Here is a 19,307-nt window from a genome sequence, read left to right as displayed (position 1 = left end):
TCTCTCCTTATAGGCCAGCAGAGGACCTGTCCTTTGCGGTTGCAAGGTTTATACAGAACAACGGGTTATACCCCAACTTTGATCGACACAAATGCAGTTTATAACCCTGTTTTTAGTCCTTTGATTTCCTCTGGCTACAGTATCACGGAGGAGCAACTTTAGGGGGGACATTGTCGCCACCAGTTATGACTACGATGCTCCAATTGATGAATATGGTGAACACGATCGCAATCTAAAGTCAGTTTTCCTCTTGATATTAACCTTGTTTTCCGATAACTTGCTGCTAAATACTATCACTTACAAGGATCTTGCAAAGAGACCAAGAAGACCAATTTATTCATATATTTTAGGGCGTCTTGATCAGATCATTTCCAATTAATCGTTTTGACATAATTCCTTGTACGAGAGGGCTTGTCAGCAAACCAAAATGGAGCGACTCTAGGGATTTGCATAAAGCCATTACGCTTTGTGAACCAAGCATTAGTCTCCGTGAACCACAAGAGCTGATCAGGTTCAATTCAACTGATTTAGATAAAATAAAAATACTTCTGTAGTATCTTCTAATACCCCTCAAAAATATTTACTTAATTATATAAAAAATTAGTAATTACTAAGTTATAATCTGTATTAAATAAAAAAATAAATATAATATAAGTCCAACTTTTTATGATTTTAGATATGCCTTTTGAGTTTATTAAATAAGAAGGAATAAAAAAAAAGTCTTTAAGCAAATAGAGTAGTTTAGTTAATATCATTTAAGAGAAAAGCATATAAAGGAGATAAAAGTCAGTTTTATTTATCACGTTAAAGAAAAAAAACAGATAAAAAAGGTTAAGATCATTTTTTATTATCACGTTTTGAAAAAAAAGATAAAAAAAACTAATATCAGTTTATTTCATCAACTTTAAACAATAGGTAGTTACAAGATTTAATCTTGGAGAAGAAGAAAGGTAGAGAAAAGTGAAAAACATCCAAGGAGGTGTTAATTAAGATATAATTAGGTTTTGTGTTTTTCATAATTTGGGTATAAAATTCTTTATTTTTCATTCAAATCTAGTTCTATTTTGGTGACTTTTCGATAATGTAATGGGTACTAATGAAAATGTCTTTAAAAAAATCTTTCTAATGGTTTTTGTAGCATTTCATTTGACTTTGTAGTTAGAGAGAAATAAATTTTTGAAATTAATTGGAAAAATTGTTTTTAATAATTTTGACAACTCAACTTTAAGTTATCGAAACTTCACATTTTGGTAATATTAAATGTACTATTTAACTTGATTTTTAGTTTGATGTCAATGGCTCAATTAAGAGCTTTCTGTTTTAAGATAATCGAAATTCCAAAATAGACTCGATGAATTTGAAAACTCAAAAATCTAGATATTTCAATAACGATTTTGAAATTTTTGACTTCTGAAAAATTATGTTTTCGACATCTTTATTTCTAAAAAGATTTTGTGTTTTAAAGTATGTTTCCGATGACCCATTGAATCGTCAAAATTGTTAAAAATAAATTTCTCAATCAACTTAAAAAATTCATATATTTCTAATCACAAAGCCAAATGAAATGGTATAAAAACCATTAGGAAATACTTTTAGAACTACATATCATGTTATAGGAAAGTCACTAGAACAGTATTAAATTTAAATGAAAAATAAAAAAACACAAAATAACTTAAAAGATTTACTTAAGATTTTTGTACCTAAACTATGAAAAACACAAGACTTAATCGTACATTAATCAACACCTCCTTTTAATGTTTTTCCATATTCTGTATCTTTCTTCTTCTTCCCTTTCATCTAAGATTAAGTTCTTTTAACAACCTATCATTTAAGCTTGATGAAATAAATTGATGTCAATTTTTTTACTTTTTTTTTAAATGTGGTAAATGAGACTGTGCTTAACCTCTCTTAAACTTGATAAATAACCTAATATTATATAATTGACATTAACTAAACTACTCTATTTGTTTAAAGATCCTTTCTTCTATTTTATCTTTATAAATAAACTCAAAAATCATATCTACAATTATAAAAAGTTAGATTTATATTTTTTTATTTATTTAATATAAGCTATAATTTAGTAATTACTATTTTTATATAATTAATTAAATAAAATATTTTTGAGGGGGTATTACATATCTTTTTCTGCTTTTCCTCTTTCTCTTCCCCTTAGTTTAAAACTGACAACCCTTCTTTTTCTATACCAAGGCCCGTGTTTTCCAGTCGGGGTCCAGGACTTGTGCAGCATTCCTTGCAAACGATGATAAAGAAAACTCTGCGACCGTGACCTTCAGAAATATGCAATTTGGTCTCCCTCCATGGTCGGTAAGCATCCTCCCTGACTGCAAGAATGCAATCTTCAACACTGTAAAGGTGATAGTATGCAAGGTACACATTTTGGTCAAATGCCTCCATTTCCCCTGCTCCTTTTCTTGTTCCTATTAGAAATTGATAATCGGGATTGAGGCAACCTTAGATGTTGTGCTTAGGTTTCTGCCCCTACTTTTCATACGCAGATGGTGCCTGTGAATGGTGGCACATTCTCTTGGCAATCATACGCCGAAGCAACCGCTTTCGTGGTGAAAAGAAATCATTTGCAGCTGATGGGGTTAGGGGTTAAGACTATTTATGGTGCATGACGGGTGAGTAACTTTATTCAAATGATCAAATCAATCCATTCCCTGAAAATTCGTTTCAATTGAAGAAAATACTAGTATATGTCATCAAGCAGAACCACTCTTGTCATTTTCTTTTTCCAGTACTAATTTTTAGTTAACGTTGTCTTCCTGCAACAGTGTCAACATGGAAGCCAGCGAAGGATTTCCGAAGAGTGGACAGCTTCCACTCCTCACGTTTGAACCTGCAGGTCATTGTCTAGATGTTTTCATCAATGGTCAGTTATGGGGTAGATACTGTAGCATTGATGGGATTATTTTTTTTCCACATAAAGTTCTAAGCGCATTATAAATTTATGTTCCTGATGCTAATCAATTGGTTTTTTCATTCTTTTGGGCAGGAACTGCTTGGGGGAATTTGGAGAACCCAAAGTCAACATTTAGTGACAAAGTGAACCTCAGAGCTCGAACCAACAAGGTTTCTTAATTTGCTAACTACTGCAGTCAGACTTCCAGTCAGATATCGTGACTTAAATTTTGCTTTCTGTCACACACATATGGGAGGTATGGGAAGCCAACTTATTTTTTCCCCTTTCATTGTTTCTGTCAACTCACACGATGATTTCGGAATGGAGGAATTATTGGCCCCGTAACATTGAAAGCCCTTATTCAGGGATTTGGGACATGACTAGATGGAGATGGTCCTACAAGGTCTGTTTCGTACATCATCTACACTGCTCTAACTTTCTACTGCCGCAATAATTCTAAGAAATTGGATCACAGGTTTTACCTTTGAACAAAGAAGTGAATCCCAAAGAACAAGTCAAACGGATAAATCATAATTTTCTAACAACTTCAATGGTAACAAGCACGGCTACTAAAATATAACGGTATATTAAGCAGCTGAATTCATTTTTCAATTTCCATGATTATTCCATATTATTATCTTATGGGTTCAGCAGAAAATAAAATGAAAATTATCAGGAATATTACAATGATAGTCCAAGATGCCTGACAACTCCTATTAATGTTTGAAATTGATTTGAAAAGGTCGCTGTGGAAGGTGAAGCTTTGAGTGTCTATACATTCGAAGGCAGCTCCTCATGGTACAAGGTGAAGAAGCCCTTAACATGGTACAAGGTGAGACTGAGGATCATCTTGGAGCATCATGACACCAAAATTTTACTCATAAATACGATAACTTCACATTACTAAATTTTGTTCTGGCTGCTTACCTAGGCAACTTTCGATTCACCACAAGGCAATGATCCATTAGCTCTGGATATACATGAACACCATGGCGAAAGATGGTGAGTGGCAGCTTTGCTTTTGCTCCTCCATATCTCTACTTGATACCAATCCAGGCACATTGATTGGGATTTTTGTTTTTATATTCAGGTATGAAATTCCGTGGTCATGGCTGTACCCAAAAGGAGCTTGCTGGTTGTCCTGGAAGAATGGGGACAGAAGAACAATGTGAATTAAGCTTTTTGTCTTCAAAGAAATTGCAGCCGTAAAGCAAGAAGGTATTATGATTATAATTCATTAGTATTTAGTAATATATAAAATTATACACCATATTTTTTTGCTTATAGATCCATGACAAGATAATTTCTCTCTCTCCCTTGACTCTTTAAATCCATCATAATTTAACGAATGAATTCGTAAGTAGTAGTATTTTTTTTTTGGACTGCCTTATGATACCTTTGTAAACAAAATAATCACCTGTTGACTCTTGGATTAGTTTTTCCTAAACTATTTGTTGTTCAACAAATAGTTCTGTTAATGCATTGAAATGGCATTAATCAATAAACACATTTGAATGAGTGCCTACCCTTGGGAAATCAGTCCAAGAGCCCATTGCGAGATGCCCGTGGTCAATGGAGTATGGGGTAGGGAGAAGCACTTGAGTAATTACCCAAAATCAAATACTATCTCCTGTACTTTCTAAGATCATATTTTACCATCTATCTAACCAATATTATGAAGGGAAAAAACCTTGCACAACAGAGGCAGTAAGTAGTAATTAAATCTAATGCCGGCATGAATTTCTGGGGAAAGAATATTTGGTTATGAAGAGCCAAATACTGTTTTTAAGGAATTAGGATGATGGGATTCATTTACAGGCTGACTACAAAACAAAGTGAAGGCAGAAAAACCAAAAGGAGAATGTAAAATCATTGTCCAGTGGAATAATTGCTCCTCCTTGGATAAAAGTTTCAAAATCCCAATCAATCATTTTCAATTGTTTTCAGTTGCTTGGTGGGTCACCTTTACAAAACCTTGAATAAGTGTAAAGAGGGTTATCAAATAAATCTTGTTGATTTGATAGGGGAAAGATAAAAAAAAAAAAAAAAAACTTGTGGCTCGTGATTGATAACCTAAATCTATTACTTTTACAACTAAGGCTTAGGCTGTTAAATCAGAATGTCTTGTATCTCGAGGTAAGTCACTGTCCAATATTCCTTTGAGTTATAGATTTTTTTTTTGTAATTTGAAAAAGAAAAATTCGAATTTTACTATTTAAATAAAAAATCATGTATCAATCAATAAGTAAAATATTCGAATCCCTTGAGTTATGACTTGTTTCTTTGTATCTTTTTCTCCTTTTTCACTTTTATTTTACCCTTAATTAGTTAGCATGCCATAACACATTTTGGCCTTTGTGATCTCCTCCTTTAATTGAGAAAGAAATTGGAAGTTCACACTAACATGTGCTGATGCTGCCTCCAAAATTTGGTAGACTGCTCAACATGGGATTCAAAGACTTTATAGCGCAGCTCTTTGCTATTTTTACTCTTACTATTACTTCATTATACTGGATGTGAATGAGTTCTTTCGATGATGTGGTGGTGAGTCAGGTTGGGGCTTATGGTTGTGAATGAATCCTGTTTCTTTGGATTTGTGTTTTTGTTTAAGTTTTGTAGTGATCCCTCCCTAATTTCTACTGGATTGAGAGAGCAGGTCTCTTTCGATACAGGGATGCACAGACAAGTTCTTGAGTGTGTGCAACCTTTGGGATTTTTTGTTTAGGAGCGGTGAATGCAGGGGCCCTCTTTGATGGTTTGGCTTTCGGCCTTGGTTTGTACAGGGGTACGGTTCCCTTCGTTTATTGGAGGAGGTTTGGGAAAGATATATCAGGTAAATAGGACTGATATGTGATCCAAAACTATCTACCCTTTTGTTCTTTGCAATGGTGGAGGGTTTTTTCTCCCTTCTTTAAGAATGAATTTGATGCTATTTGAAAAAAATATTGCTTCATTATACGATGACTAAATTACAAAGAAAGAAAGCTTAGACCAAGATATTTGTTGACTAAAGCTAAAACATTAAGTTCTCTGACCTGTAAATTGAAATGATTCCCACTTTGTCTTTCTACTTTCTCAAACTCTATCATGGTTCATGGTTGAGTTTTCTGTACTTGGGGGACTACGTGGACAAATTAAGATTTAACAATTCTCTTTTTGGTTAAAAGTATATATGAATCTTCTTCCATTCCAAAAAAATGTATTCATTTTTCACAAGCTTTGGCTGTAATATTACGGAGGGGTTTTTATTTTCCTTTATTTTTCATACTTAATTTAATTAATGAACTCCCTTTTACTATTGCTCTCTATTACTGTAACTTAAAATTTACACTATGTTCATATCTTATAAAAATCGAGGTGTTTACATCTTATATAATTTAAATGTTTAATTGTGAAATTAAAAATCTAAAAGGTTTAATTTTTCATTAGTATGAGTTTAGTAATGCATAATAAATCATTAAAATTTAAAGATACATTGTAAATTAAGAAAATTTTTCGACACCTCATGATTAGGTGTTCCCTTCAAAGCTTTTACAATGCCTGAAATAAGTACTTAAATTTTTTTATATATATCAATCACTGCTTAAATTATATAGGAACAAAAGAAATTTCGTTTCATTATAAAAGATTTGAATTACGATAATTTTGATGTAAGTGACTAATGATAATTAATTCTCTACCATTTTTTGTCTTCAATCATAGATTATATCGCACCTTAAAGTACAAATTAAGTCGAGGATTTGGAAGGCTAACAGAAAATTAGATGAGATTGGTTCATTTCTTGGATCTTATGACAAATGTTAATGTAAAATTAGCATGGAGTAGTTGAATTTGGCAGTCACAGCACATTATTGTTAATGTTTTTGACATTAAAAGTATTTGAGTTGTAAAACTGTGGTATAGATTGTAACAAAAATATTAATCAGAAACTAAAATTTGATTATTAGAAATAGTTTTTCAACTTACAAGTTGGGAACCCATCGAACAAGGCTTAAGAGAAAAAGGCGCGGATGGAACCAACCTGCAAAAGAGGAAAACACTGCCCCTCTCACCTTAGGGGGGGAAAAAGGGTCCAATGACAGGGTGCGAGTAAATTGATCAGAAAAGCAAACCCCATCAATGCTTTTGTTACCACCTAGGTCTTACATGTGCAAATTACCTGCAGTGTCCCACTGGCCAAAATGGCTCCAAATCATAAACTTTTGTTTTCTACTGGTAGTTACCTGACCGTTTTAACATTGCTGGACCCCCTATACACTCATTAAAAAGACAAATCCGACAAGCTGGGTGGTTTTCAACACTTTGTGAATTGGACGAGATCAATGAAACAAAAACCTACTATATGGAGAGCTTGGCATCAACAATAAGGTTCACTTGATTATCAGGTATGAGCTTATGACTTCTGGGGCGGGGGGGGCGGCATTGAGGGAAAGCCCCCAAAGACCCCCCCCCTATAATCCCTACAAGTAGCTCTCTAGATTCCTTCACATGAATTTGTTTTTGACATGCCATTTGTTCTTTTGAGTTAAAAGAGTGTGCCCTGCTATCATCACAAGGAACTTTATAAAGCAACATTTGGTTAGATGCCAACATGATAACTTACTTAAATCAGACAATCTCCAAGTTGGGGGATCATTGGCTCTCTTAAGGATAGAAAAGTTAATTCTCATTTGGGAAGAATAAAGTACACAGCTCCCTTGTGCGTCATTGGACTTATAAAATCTAAGATTTGCAAAGAAAGTAAAGAGGATCATTTGATTAAAGAACAAATAAACAATTGGACTCCCTAACCAAAAAGTTTCATTGTCTTGAAGTGGAAAATGATGAGTCCCGGAAATTTCAAACAAGAAAATGATTCTAATCATCATTCAACAGAATAAACGGAAAGTATAGGAAGCAGGGCTGCAGCCTGGAATCGTACGTACGGTTCCAATCTTCTGACTTCAAATTACTGACATTTGAAGCAAATTTGTTTACCTTGTAACCGGTTTAACCATTTTACTGTGTTGTATCATGGTTTTTTTTTTAAGATTACTTGTTACAACTTATAGAATGGAAGAAGAAAACGAGAACAAGAAGTAGACTGGTCAGCTCTGTTAAAACTTATCAAGCTGGATTGGTCAGTAGGTGTTCTTTGAACAAATCCCCGTTTTTCTTGTCTCTTTTTACTTTCTATTGCTTTGGACAAATTGTTCCACCTTGGTTCAATCTTTAGGCTCCACGTTGCATTTGACAGTTTCAAAGGAATGATTGCAGCGGTCATAACTTTAGTAGCCTTTCAAAATGAAAGTAATTTTTGTGTGTGCAAATCTGTGATCATGAACCATGGTCCATGGGATTGAAAGACCACGTTCAAAAGTGAGATGTAAAGTTAAGAATGGATCTCCCATGTAACGTGAGATTAACAAGCAAAATCCACCAAGCATTAGCTCTATATGTTCTCCTTCCACTGAAGATTCTCTTGAGATTGCATGTCTTATCCTGCATTGATTACGACTATGTACCAGCTATCCCATTACACGTGTCGACGATTGATGGTTTATAGTTTACACCATGACGGGGCCGCAATCTAACAGTGAAAAAAGTTTAAAAGCAGAGGAAAGCGTTCCATCCAAGTTAGCTTGCATTGCACTACTCTGTAACCTGAATAATTAACAGCAATAGTTAGACTATGATTTGGTATTGATAATTGCATAGACTTTTGAATTAGAGGGTGTGATCATGACAAATTATGGTATCAGATAGAAAACTGGAGCCGAGGATAATTGATTAACCATAAGCACTAGGATTAACACGGGGGTTGATAATGATGATCAGAGGCAAAAAGAGGGTGTATTTCAAGCAAGTAATTAGTAGCAAGATGTTTGGGGATGGGGCAGCGGTGAGGTGGGTGGGTTGGGAAACGGCGATCCTCATTTGTCTGTTTATGAAATCAGACAAGGACTTGGTGACAGAGAGGTCTGCGATATGCACAATCATCAAAGGGTGATTGAAGCCCACAAGAGGCAAAAGAGACAGCAAGTGGGCCATTCCAGTTTTTCTGGGGGAGAGCCTGGCAAATCTCACAAATCACAATAATGGAGTCTCTATGAATAGCTCTACTGATTTGACCATACAGTGCTCTCACACACCCTAAAATATCAAACCCAAAGGGCTAAGCAGCTGAAAACCATTTTGGATTTCCCTTAGCAAAAATAAAAGCAATGGAGATTTACTCTTCTTTGTTGTTACCGAAGGTTTTAAAGACATGAGAAATCTTCATCTGCATCAGGGTCAATTATTAGGGTGTGGTGGACCCAATTAAAAGATGAAGATACTTTTGGATGGTTGGATTTGGATACCATGACATCGAACGGATGGAATTGGGATATCTGAGAAGAGAAATAACCCCAGGCAGAAAAAATCTGTGGTATTTTTAAGCTGATATTGTTTGCTTGTGGACTGTCCTTTTCTATGTCTACATACAATGCTATGGATTTGCTTTGCAGAGAAATCTATGGTACCAAGTGGTGGGCCGTAGGCCACTGGTGCTTTCTAGTAAGAGGCTACGAGCTGACTGTCGTTGTATATGTCTGCAATGTCACGTATGCATGGAGTTGGACCTATCATTCCGAATGGGTCCCCCCACCAAGAACCAAAGATCAAAGCAAAGCAATCAGATGGCAATAAGCATCTCTGATTCTGTCCGATTGCTCAGGACATTTTGGTAAGAAGAACTGATGGACTCCATGGACTCAGCTATTGGTCCGATTCAGGGCTGCATTGGAGGGTGTCTTATTGGAGGCTCTCTACTACATCACAGGCACAGCCAGCTCATTGATTGTCCCCAGTTCATTACAGGTTTTTGTTGGCAAAGGCTGGAGAGAGACAGAGAGACAGAGAGAGATAACAAAGCCTTGTTTGGATTTGAGAATTGAGATCACAAAGTCAGGGGCAAAGAGAAAGCCAGAAAAGGAACCGTATTTAAGAGATTCCTAGCTGGAAAGAGCCGGGTTTAGCGGATCCTGTCCAGTGAGCCAAAAGCCAACACAAGCACCAGAGACAGGGGGAGATGAAGAGAGAGGTGGGATCCAAAGCTTCTCTTGTTCTTTACTCCCAACGATCAAACATTCAATGCCAAGCACAATCTTAAAATGGTTTTGCTTTGAATATCAAAGCAAGATTATATATTGAAAAGGAAACCCTGAACTCACAAACCGATAGAAAAATGACAAAGAAGCTTCTTTAATTCATTCCATACATCTAAAAATGTCCCCATCTATCTCTTTCATCCCCCCTAATTCTTTTTTTTTTTTCCTCTTTTGCTCTCGTTCACTCTTACTTACTTTAAAGAAAGAGAAAGAAAGATGCTTTAGATGGAAAATGAGGAAAATAGGTATTCAAAAATAAAATAAATTAAATTGCTAAGTCTAAACTCCAACACAATGGTAGTGTTGCAGAAGCCTATTGGCTTCCCTTAGACCACTAAAATAAGCTCCATGGGTAGTAGAATAGTGGGTTCTGTGTGTAGCCTCCCCAGCAAACAAAATTTGAAGTGGATGCACACCAGCTGACTCAGAGCTCCCAACCTTTGGTAATGGTTCAGCCATTGTGTCCAAATCATCACCACTTGATCCAACCGCGACATAACTGTAAGATCCCAAGAATAGAGGATCACGACCCCATTTGCTCTTCAAAACCTTAGCAAATCTTACTTCACTGTCACCCAAGCTCTCTACAGATTTCAAATTCCCGTTGCAGAATTCATGAGAATTGGACTTCACTGCCGCGTGGGGTTGTGATAATAAACTAGACACTGTGGTTGTAACTCCGTTTATAATCTCTTCATCACTAAGTGTTTCAAGCTCAAGAGCTTCTTTCCCTGCAAACCATGATAGCAGGACACTTGAATTTTTATAAATGGGAGACAGAGAAGCTGTCCTCCTCATCCACCATGGGATCTTTTTATGCCTTAAGTCGGAGTCTGAACGATGAAAAACCATTTGCAAGGAAGGAAATTTGTTCATATCATTGGCTTTTCGCTTACCAGTTGGACACAGTTGGAGAAACAACTTGTTAACAACACCATATCCGAGTCTTGTTATAGCCTGTGTCTTGAAAGAAGGAAGGGGAGGATTGAACATACCTGAATCTTGGCAAGTTCCAGCTTTTAGGACCCCCAGTGAAACTGTGACTATCACATGATCAGCTAACATAACCGATCCATCAAAGAAGTGTATCTTCACAGGCCTGGAATCATAACCGTTTGCCATTTCTACAGATTGATGACTCTCAGGTTGCCATTCAATTCTTGAGACTTTGCGGCCTAATTGGATAACTCCAGGAGGAAGAACAGATGCAAGATATTCGATTATGCTCAAGTAGCCTTTGGAAATGGTGATTTCTTCGCCAGGAAACATGCGGTACTCGCTTTCTGCTTCAAAATCTAGAGTCAACAGATCACCAGCTGAAGTATAAGTCCTTTGGGTGTCTTCATGCATGGCAAAAATGGCTTCTCCCAGCAACTTTCTGCTCCATTTACCATATCCTCTGAGCTCCTCACGGTCCTTGGAAGAATCCCAATAAGCATCCAGGCCTTGTCTAAGAAAAGCACCGACACTTTTGTTACCAAATCCACCATTGCTTGTACAACCTTTGGATGCTGCTTTAGCTGCAAAATTATAGTAACGAACATCTCCACTGCCTGCACTGTCTTCAGTCAGCTTTCCCTGAGCAAAATCCATCAAGTTCTTGAAAAGGGTCGATATGGGGTCAACAATAGAGGCATTTAACTGGAAACCACCTTCAGCAATGGTCTTAGGCTCATCCGAGAAGCCATCCATGCACTCCCATGGCTTGTCAGACTCTAGTGCATGGATTTCTTGAGCAATTTGGTGAACAGGGCTGCCTCCTATACCATGGATCCAAGTAGCTCCCATCTCAATTCTGTCACCACCAAACTCTGAAGTGTTGATTCTGCCACCAATTCTAGTGCCACCTTCAACAACAAATAGCTCAAACAAATCTTTGGAGCCAGTGGAAGTATAGAGCTTGTTAGCTGCAGTAAGACCAGCCATCCCTGCTCCGATTATTACAATTCTTGGCTTCTTGGCCATTATAGTTGCTAGCTTGCAAAGCTTCACTAGCACCAGAAAGATACAAAAAACAATTGGGGAAATTTTACCAAAGGAGAGAACAGAGTGAAGAAGAACTGTGAGGTTTTATTGAGTTACTGATAAGGAATTTATAAGGGGGTGTGTACTGCATAGTCTGGCTTCTTTGAGACTTTAATTTCTCACATTATTTATTTCTCTAATAAAGACAGGGCTCTACTTTTTCTTGAACTCTACTAGCTACAAATATAGCTTATACCCTAAAGGCCACTCACTCTTAAAATCCTCACCTAGTCTTCCTCAAACACACTGCCATTTATGTCGATGTATGCCACTGTTTTCATCTTGACTTGCCATAATTTTCAAGAATATTAGTAGTATTGGTACATTAAAAGATGAAAAATACTTAATAAAAAAATTGTAGAGATATTATGGTGGTGGGAAGGACAATAAAAGGTTGACAGTTCCTTTCACCAACCTCACATGTTAATTGGGGTTGAGGACGGCCCACCAACTGAACAAGTCTTTGATCCTGGTCACTTTGATTGGCCTGTCCTCGATCATAATTAGGTAATCATACAAATGTAACAACTATAAACCCCCTTTGGTGTATCTGCCTTGAGAATACATTTGTTGCCGATGCTATGAGCCTTCTGCCCTTCATTTCTGCTAGCATTCCAACAGTATGTATCTCTTGGGTGCATGCATCCATGAATTGACATATTGGAGAATTAATGTTCAAACGATTAGTATAAGTTTAGATAAACAAAGATAATGTGATTTGAGCACAACCATGATCCATATCCATCAATCATTTTACCTTGATTAAAATTTGTAACAAAATTATCTTAAATCTAAAAAAATGACGGTATTTATTTGATGATTTAGCTGTACTGTGCACTACTCTCTCTCTCTCTCTCTCTCTCTCTTTGGGAGCAAGGGCGATTGTTTCCATTCAAAGTGCAGCACTCTTAGTCTCTCTCTTAGGGAGGCAGTAGGTTTTATTGAAGGGGAAGTATCAATAAAAAGAAATGCATATTTGTTTCTTTGGATTTAAGCAAGTATATGTGGACAAGTGGGACATTCATTAGTTTTTGGAATCATACGGCTGATTTAGAAGCAATACAACATCAGAGATTACTTATAACAGTGCAGAGGATTATCGTGGCCAGATGTTGGAGGTACTTGTGGTGGCAAATGTGACTATGCTTTTGTTGTCATGTTCCAAACCCCATCTTCGTTTGGATTTATCTCTACAATGTTTATGTAACAGACATGAACCCTTGCTTTTACTAATTAATCCGTTTTTATAGAAAATGCTAATAAACTTTTAATCTTTGATAGGAACAAAGATTAATTCAAAGAACCCTTGTCATTTCTTAGCTCGATCCAACTTACGTTGTTTCAGAACAAGTAATGTTAGAACCTGACTTGACTTCCACCCCATCCCCTTCGCTTTACTCAAACACTATACTTGTTGTTGTTACCAGACAAATGCACATTCATTATCTATTTCAACTCAAAGATTGCTTTAGCCCACCTTTCTTTTAGTTTATTGATTTATGATTAAGTCACATAACAATATGGGTTAACTTTTCTTTAAGTCAGTTTATCTTCACACTATGCCATTTGCATGCTTACATTTGGAGGGTATTTTAACCTCGAATCATGATAATTTTTTGGCCCACGAGATTGAATAAACATGATCTAATGATGTGAGATAAAGCCACCTGAAGATAAGCACTATCACAGAGTTTATTACCATGACCCATCGCTATTATTATAAGTAAATAAATACATGATTCTGCATTTGTTCCTCTATCTCTTTAACAAAGTTTTTATTTAATTGCATTTTTTGCTGTCGACATCTCCCAAAGCTCAAACTTTCATCTAAATCTTCATTAAAGGCAGTGCGGATATGCAAGTATATCAAATCTTCTAAACTAAACATCAAAAGGAAAAGGTGTATGATTTAAGTATCCATTTTGCAGGGTTAATTGTTTTTAATATAAAATATCAAGAAAAAAGATTTTGTGAAACCATTACTTTGAGTCTTCCAATCACGAGATGACAGGTAAATCGGCTTACTAGGTACCATACCTAAGGTGAATTTTATGTAACAATGGATATTCACGAGAAATCATGCAAAGACGATAGCAAATGGTGTGTGACGCAGTTGTCAAGTAATCTTCTAGGATTATTTGTCGGAATCCCCATGTGAGAGGCGGGGTAACCCTAAACCCTGTATGGTTGAAAACCATGGAAAGACGCCAGACAGGGGGGCGGGATTGACTTATAGGGCCGATGAATTCTCGTTGACAAATCACGGTCAAAAGCATAAGTAGGAAATGGAAGCAAAAAATCTTTTTGATGTACTGAAAGCTTCATTAATTGGCATTAATTGTGTTGATGCATCGCTATCAGGGCTTAATCAAGACAGGTCAAAATTCTAGAGTTGCCCAATATTATTTATTTCCACATCGTCTCTCGTGAGCATCGAAGCACGGACCCAAGTGCTCTCCGTAGCTTCACGTGCACTTGGACGAGGGCTGTTTCCAGATTTTGCCAAAACTGAGAAAGCAACGAGGTTAAAACCTAGATGGCTAGGGTAAATTTTCCTACTTTTTTTTATTTTTATTTTTTACTTTTACAGACAGAGAGAGAGAGTCGACCTTTTTCTCTTGTTTTTCCCTGATTTGATGTGTATAAAAGTAGTGATATGTTGGCCATCCAAATTATCATTTCCCAATCGTTGTTGGGTTTTACTTTTCCTTTCCGTGTATCAATTACGTCATCTCTTTTGCCTTTTTTGAAACGAGCATGATTGCCATTTTCTTGTTTTCTTTAGCCCGAGGATGATATTCAACATTGAAGGTTGCAGAAGGGAGAATGTATCAAATAGTAGCCTTTTCTCATGCAATGCCAATGCAAGTGTTGTGTATGGACTGCCTCTCTAACAACACAAGCTATGATATGTATTGGTTAAGAAATATGATTAGGGTTCAAGTCTTGTAAGCGCAAGCGGGACTTAGAGTCCTTGAGCCACCAACTCTCCTAATCTTGCTCTGAGCTACTCCTTAATTTGAGTTCCTATGATGGGATCAAGAGCCGTCGTGTTTGCCTTTGGGGTGCGGAGTGGTCCAACCCTACATATAGTTTATGCTAATTAGTTTTGATTTGAGTGATTACAACTCACCTTCAACTCTCTTTCAGCTAATATTTTCCATCCTGGCAGTGAAGGTTTAGCTCAACAGTCATTATTCCTCTTTTGAAAAAGAGAAACTCCACTGTTATAATCCCTTCTCTCTCTCTCTTTAAACTTTCTTTACATATATCAAAAAGAAAAATGAGAAACAAAAATGTTTTCATCCTAATAATACCTACACTTTTAAATTCAATATCTGAAGATTTCCTTTTGAAAGAGTAGCACTAAAACTATAAAAAGCAATGGTTCCCAAGAGAGGTTTGGAGTTTGTCTTCATTAATTTTTGATTTGGAAAAGAAATGAAAAAGGGAATGAGAGGGGCAGCTCCGAGTGGATATCACCCTTCTCTCCCAGCAGCTGAGACCTGAGAAGATAATGAAAGCTGAACCATTTCCAACCTAAATGGAGACTCCTGCCGGCCCCTATGCCAAGTCCATTATTTTTTCTAATTGAGTTGTAACGTCCATATAAATATGAATTGATTTGTCATTGCTTTACATCATTTTCAAGCCTATCTATAGGCCTTAGCTTTTCTCTATGATGGCATCTGTTTGCATGCACAAATATAGCTTCAATCCTTCATACTAATTACTAAAAGTAGGCCAACAACATCTCTCTCGGCCTAGCCTTATCTCGCTCTCCAGTCAACAAGCAAAATCATAATGTAATGGAGTGACTATAACAGATTAACAGAAGCTACCTTTTTTGTTTGACATTTCCCCTTGAATCTAATACGTACTACTAGTAAACTTTTTTTTTTCCCCATTTTTCAAAATTTAATTTGCAAAATAGTGCTAATTTTGTCATCAGGAGGCAATAAACAACGGACTTGTCCCACTGAGATAAAATTCTACCTTAGTCCTCGGGTTGAGCGATTGGGGTCCAAAGAGCCCATTGCCTTGGTTTGGATGTATGGAATGGTCTAACAGTTACACAATCTGGAGCCTTAAAGCTTGCAGTGATTGATACTACTACTTGAGAATTATTGGGCCCATAAAAGGTTGATGGATCATTTTTCCTAGTTTCCATCTTGCTCAAAATTTACCCATGAATGCTGGAAAGGCCAATCGTAATTCTGACCCATAAATTTGTCCATCTTGCACTTCATTTAGATAGTCCTTGGCACCCTGTTCATTTTTTAATTCACAAGTGTTGAAAGACCAATTAATGTTCATTCGGATGACATATATTCCCCCAGGCCCCAACATTAACGTTTACTCTTGCAAAGCCAAAGAGGAGACGGTAGAGCCGAGTAGGAGTCATGTCCATTGAAGTTGGATACAATTATGATGTCTGCATGTTTTTATCTTTGTTTTTTGGCTGTGGCTGGCCATGTCAGTTGATGGGAAATCCCTTCTTATCTCTTTCCCCATCGAGCCTTAATCAACCATTTCACTTTACACAAGTCTTTGCGTCAGGATTTCATTTCAAATCAATTGGAATTTTCCTGGATATTTACATGCACCTTCCAGTGCTTTGATCGATGCTTTCCCATTAAAGCACTCTTCCTTCCATGACACTTTTTAGCATTTGATTGTGGCCTTTTATCCCCACTTGAAAAGAAAAGCCATCCATGAAACAGGATAAGCGTACAAGATACTCTTACTTCCAAGTATATTGTTTATACTATATATTGGTACTACTCTTCCCATTGAAACTGAAGAAAATAAATATAAGCAACGTGGTCGGCTGTAATTGAGCAGTTAGCAAATAAAAAAACAGAAAACAAAAGCTGCAGACTGAGAGATTAAAATTGCGACCATTACTGGCTTTCAAGTCTGATATATCTCTCCACTTTCTTTTTTTTGTGTACTTTTAGAGTAAATACAAAGAGAGGAAATTCCAAGACACGCCATTTCCAAACAAAGCAGTCAGCCACTCAGCCAGCAGCGTGTCAAATGCATCCTCCTCTCTTCAGTTTAATACCTTCCTTCAACCCTCTCTAAACCCCTATTTTTCTATTTTCTAAATTTCTAGTATTAACAAAAGTTAAAAGCCCCATCCCATTTTCCAAAAGCGGAAGTCACCGCAATTTTTTTTTTAAAAAAATAAAATTAAAAAAGGAGTCATAACTGTTCACGTTTACTCAGGAAATTCCAGTCAAAATTTCAAAAGAGGTACTTCCTCAGTCCTCCTCCTCGCCTAGAAACCTCACCAGCTGCTTTTCGCCCCATTCCCACTCCCAATCCATCATCCACCCACGCGCCTCTTCCTCGCTTCTATCCCACGCGCCCCCTCCGCCCTCCGCCTCCACCCACCCTCTGATTCCCTCCAACCCACTCCCAACCTTCACATTCGCGTTTAAAATCCCTCCCATGTCCACACTGGCCATCACGCTAGACTCCGACTCCGAAAACGACGACCCGCAGCTCTCTTCGTTGCCGTTGATGGTTATGTACGAGGACGACGACTGGAAAATCAACGCCGACGAGTACGGGTTGTCGCTGAACCTAACCCTCATCCCGAACAAGGTCGGCGACGACGTCGATGAAGACGCTGAGGTGGTATCTTCCGGTGAGTCGTCCAGAAGCTTCAATAACTCACTCACTGAGTCAGTCTCACTATCTTCAACTGATAACCACGCCTTGACGTCATCCGCCAACTCATCTGTTACCGTCTCTCTCAGCCGTTTCGACGCCAGAAACCCAACGTCTCCGGTTTCCTCACTTGCTCTTTTCCTTTCCTCCTCTTCCTTCATAGTAGTTTTTCTTCAAAGAGAAAAGGATGATGCTCTTCAAAGAGAGAAGGATGATATAAAAAAAAAACTCTACATATTTAAGCAACAACGTGAAAGAGAAGGATCTGAAAATTTTTTATTTTGATGTGGTAACTGCTGGATGATGAGATGGTGATATATTTAATGCTAGCCGTCCGATTCGATGGTTTTAAATGTCTTTAATGATGTGGCGGAGCATCTTTATGCCTATCGCTTAGACGGATGATGCCAGGTGGCAAAAGATGGTGCCACGTGCAAGGTATGGTACTGACCTGGCAGGAGAGTTGTCCGCTGAAAAATGGCGGGAAAAGTTTGTGTTGCCCTGTAAGTGGTGGCTATCGGGAAGTATATCCATGTCAGTACTTTTAGTACTTACAGCCCCTGTTTTGAAATTCTCAGAACAGCTGTGGCTATTCTGACATGCGTAATTACATCCCTATCCTTCATTTCTTTATCTCTTTTATATGTAAAACTTACTTTATCTTCCATAAGGAAGTCCACAAATAATATTATTTAAGCTCTTTTTTATGAAAGTGAAGTTTATTTTCTTAATGTAATATTTTATTGAAGTTTTTTTTTTTTAAATGCAGTTGTTGTTATTTTAATGAAGTAATGTGATTTATATTATTTGAGAGAATTATCAGTATGTGAGACCCCCTTACTTTAGAAGCTAGGTCATCAACCTTCACAAGTTGATATCGATTAATGTGATATTTATAAATTTAATTATAGTTAATTAATGTATATAATTAATCATTATCTTATATTTATATAAAAATTAGATATACTATTCAAAAGTTTATAAACTATTAAAAAATTTCTATTGTAATCTTATTTTTTATTTTCAATAAAATTTGTCTTAATAGCTAATAATTAATTAATTAATTATTAATTAAAATATTATTTATTATTATATGTTATTATGAAGTTAATATGTAATAATGAATAATAATATGATTATTTGATATTTTTTATTTTTCACATTAATATCATATGTCAATATAAAATGATAAATATATTTTAATTAATGATAATTAATTTATTGTTAATTATAAAAAATTTTATTTAATATAAGATAAAAATAAATGAATTTATTTAGTTGTAAATAAAAAAAAAATTTATTTAAAATTTTTAAAGAATTTAATTTTTTTTAAAATATTATACTTAAAAATTATAATTAAGAAAGAAAGCCATCGAAAATAGACAAAGAATGTTGAATGGCATTATTACTAGGCAGGGGAAGGGATGACAGAGCTACAGTAGGATCCGGAAACGTGACAGTTGGGCCCTTTAGCAACAAGTGCAGCGTGGGAACAGAGGAAAAGGGCGCTGAGACCCGGAGGCTAGGGCTAGTACTTCCCATGGGAACCT

The 19,307-nt window shown here is 36.4% G+C and overlaps 3 protein-coding genes across 3 annotated transcripts; 1 reads left to right on the top strand and 2 right to left on the bottom strand.

Moving 5' to 3' along the window:
• Nucleotides 3,221–5,800, top strand: LOC18588399 (beta-galactosidase 12). The gene is made up of 5 exons (XM_018127130.1): nt 3,221–3,326; nt 3,666–3,755; nt 3,855–3,925; nt 4,014–4,141; nt 5,580–5,800. Exons 1-4 carry the CDS (start codon nt 3,234–3,236, stop codon nt 4,093–4,095), a joined length of 336 nt encoding a protein of 111 aa, XP_017982619.1. The 5' UTR covers nt 3,221–3,233; the 3' UTR covers nt 4,096–4,141; nt 5,580–5,800.
• Nucleotides 10,052–12,343, bottom strand: LOC18588398 (probable polyamine oxidase 5). The gene has a single exon (XM_007012779.2). It carries the CDS (start codon nt 12,016–12,018, stop codon nt 10,333–10,335), a length of 1,686 nt encoding a protein of 561 aa, XP_007012841.2. The 5' UTR covers nt 12,019–12,343; the 3' UTR covers nt 10,052–10,332.
• Nucleotides 16,892–18,448, bottom strand: LOC18588397. The gene has a single exon (XM_007012778.2). It carries the CDS (start codon nt 17,916–17,918, stop codon nt 17,346–17,348), a length of 573 nt encoding a protein of 190 aa, XP_007012840.2. The 5' UTR covers nt 17,919–18,448; the 3' UTR covers nt 16,892–17,345.

Source organism: Theobroma cacao, chromosome 9 (genome assembly GCF_000208745.1).
Source record: "Theobroma cacao cultivar B97-61/B2 chromosome 9, Criollo_cocoa_genome_V2, whole genome shotgun sequence".
NCBI classification, from domain to species: domain Eukaryota; kingdom Viridiplantae; phylum Streptophyta; class Magnoliopsida; order Malvales; family Malvaceae; genus Theobroma; species Theobroma cacao.
The sequence above is the reverse complement of the archived record's forward strand: the minus strand, read 5'-3'. Positions and strand labels throughout refer to the sequence as shown.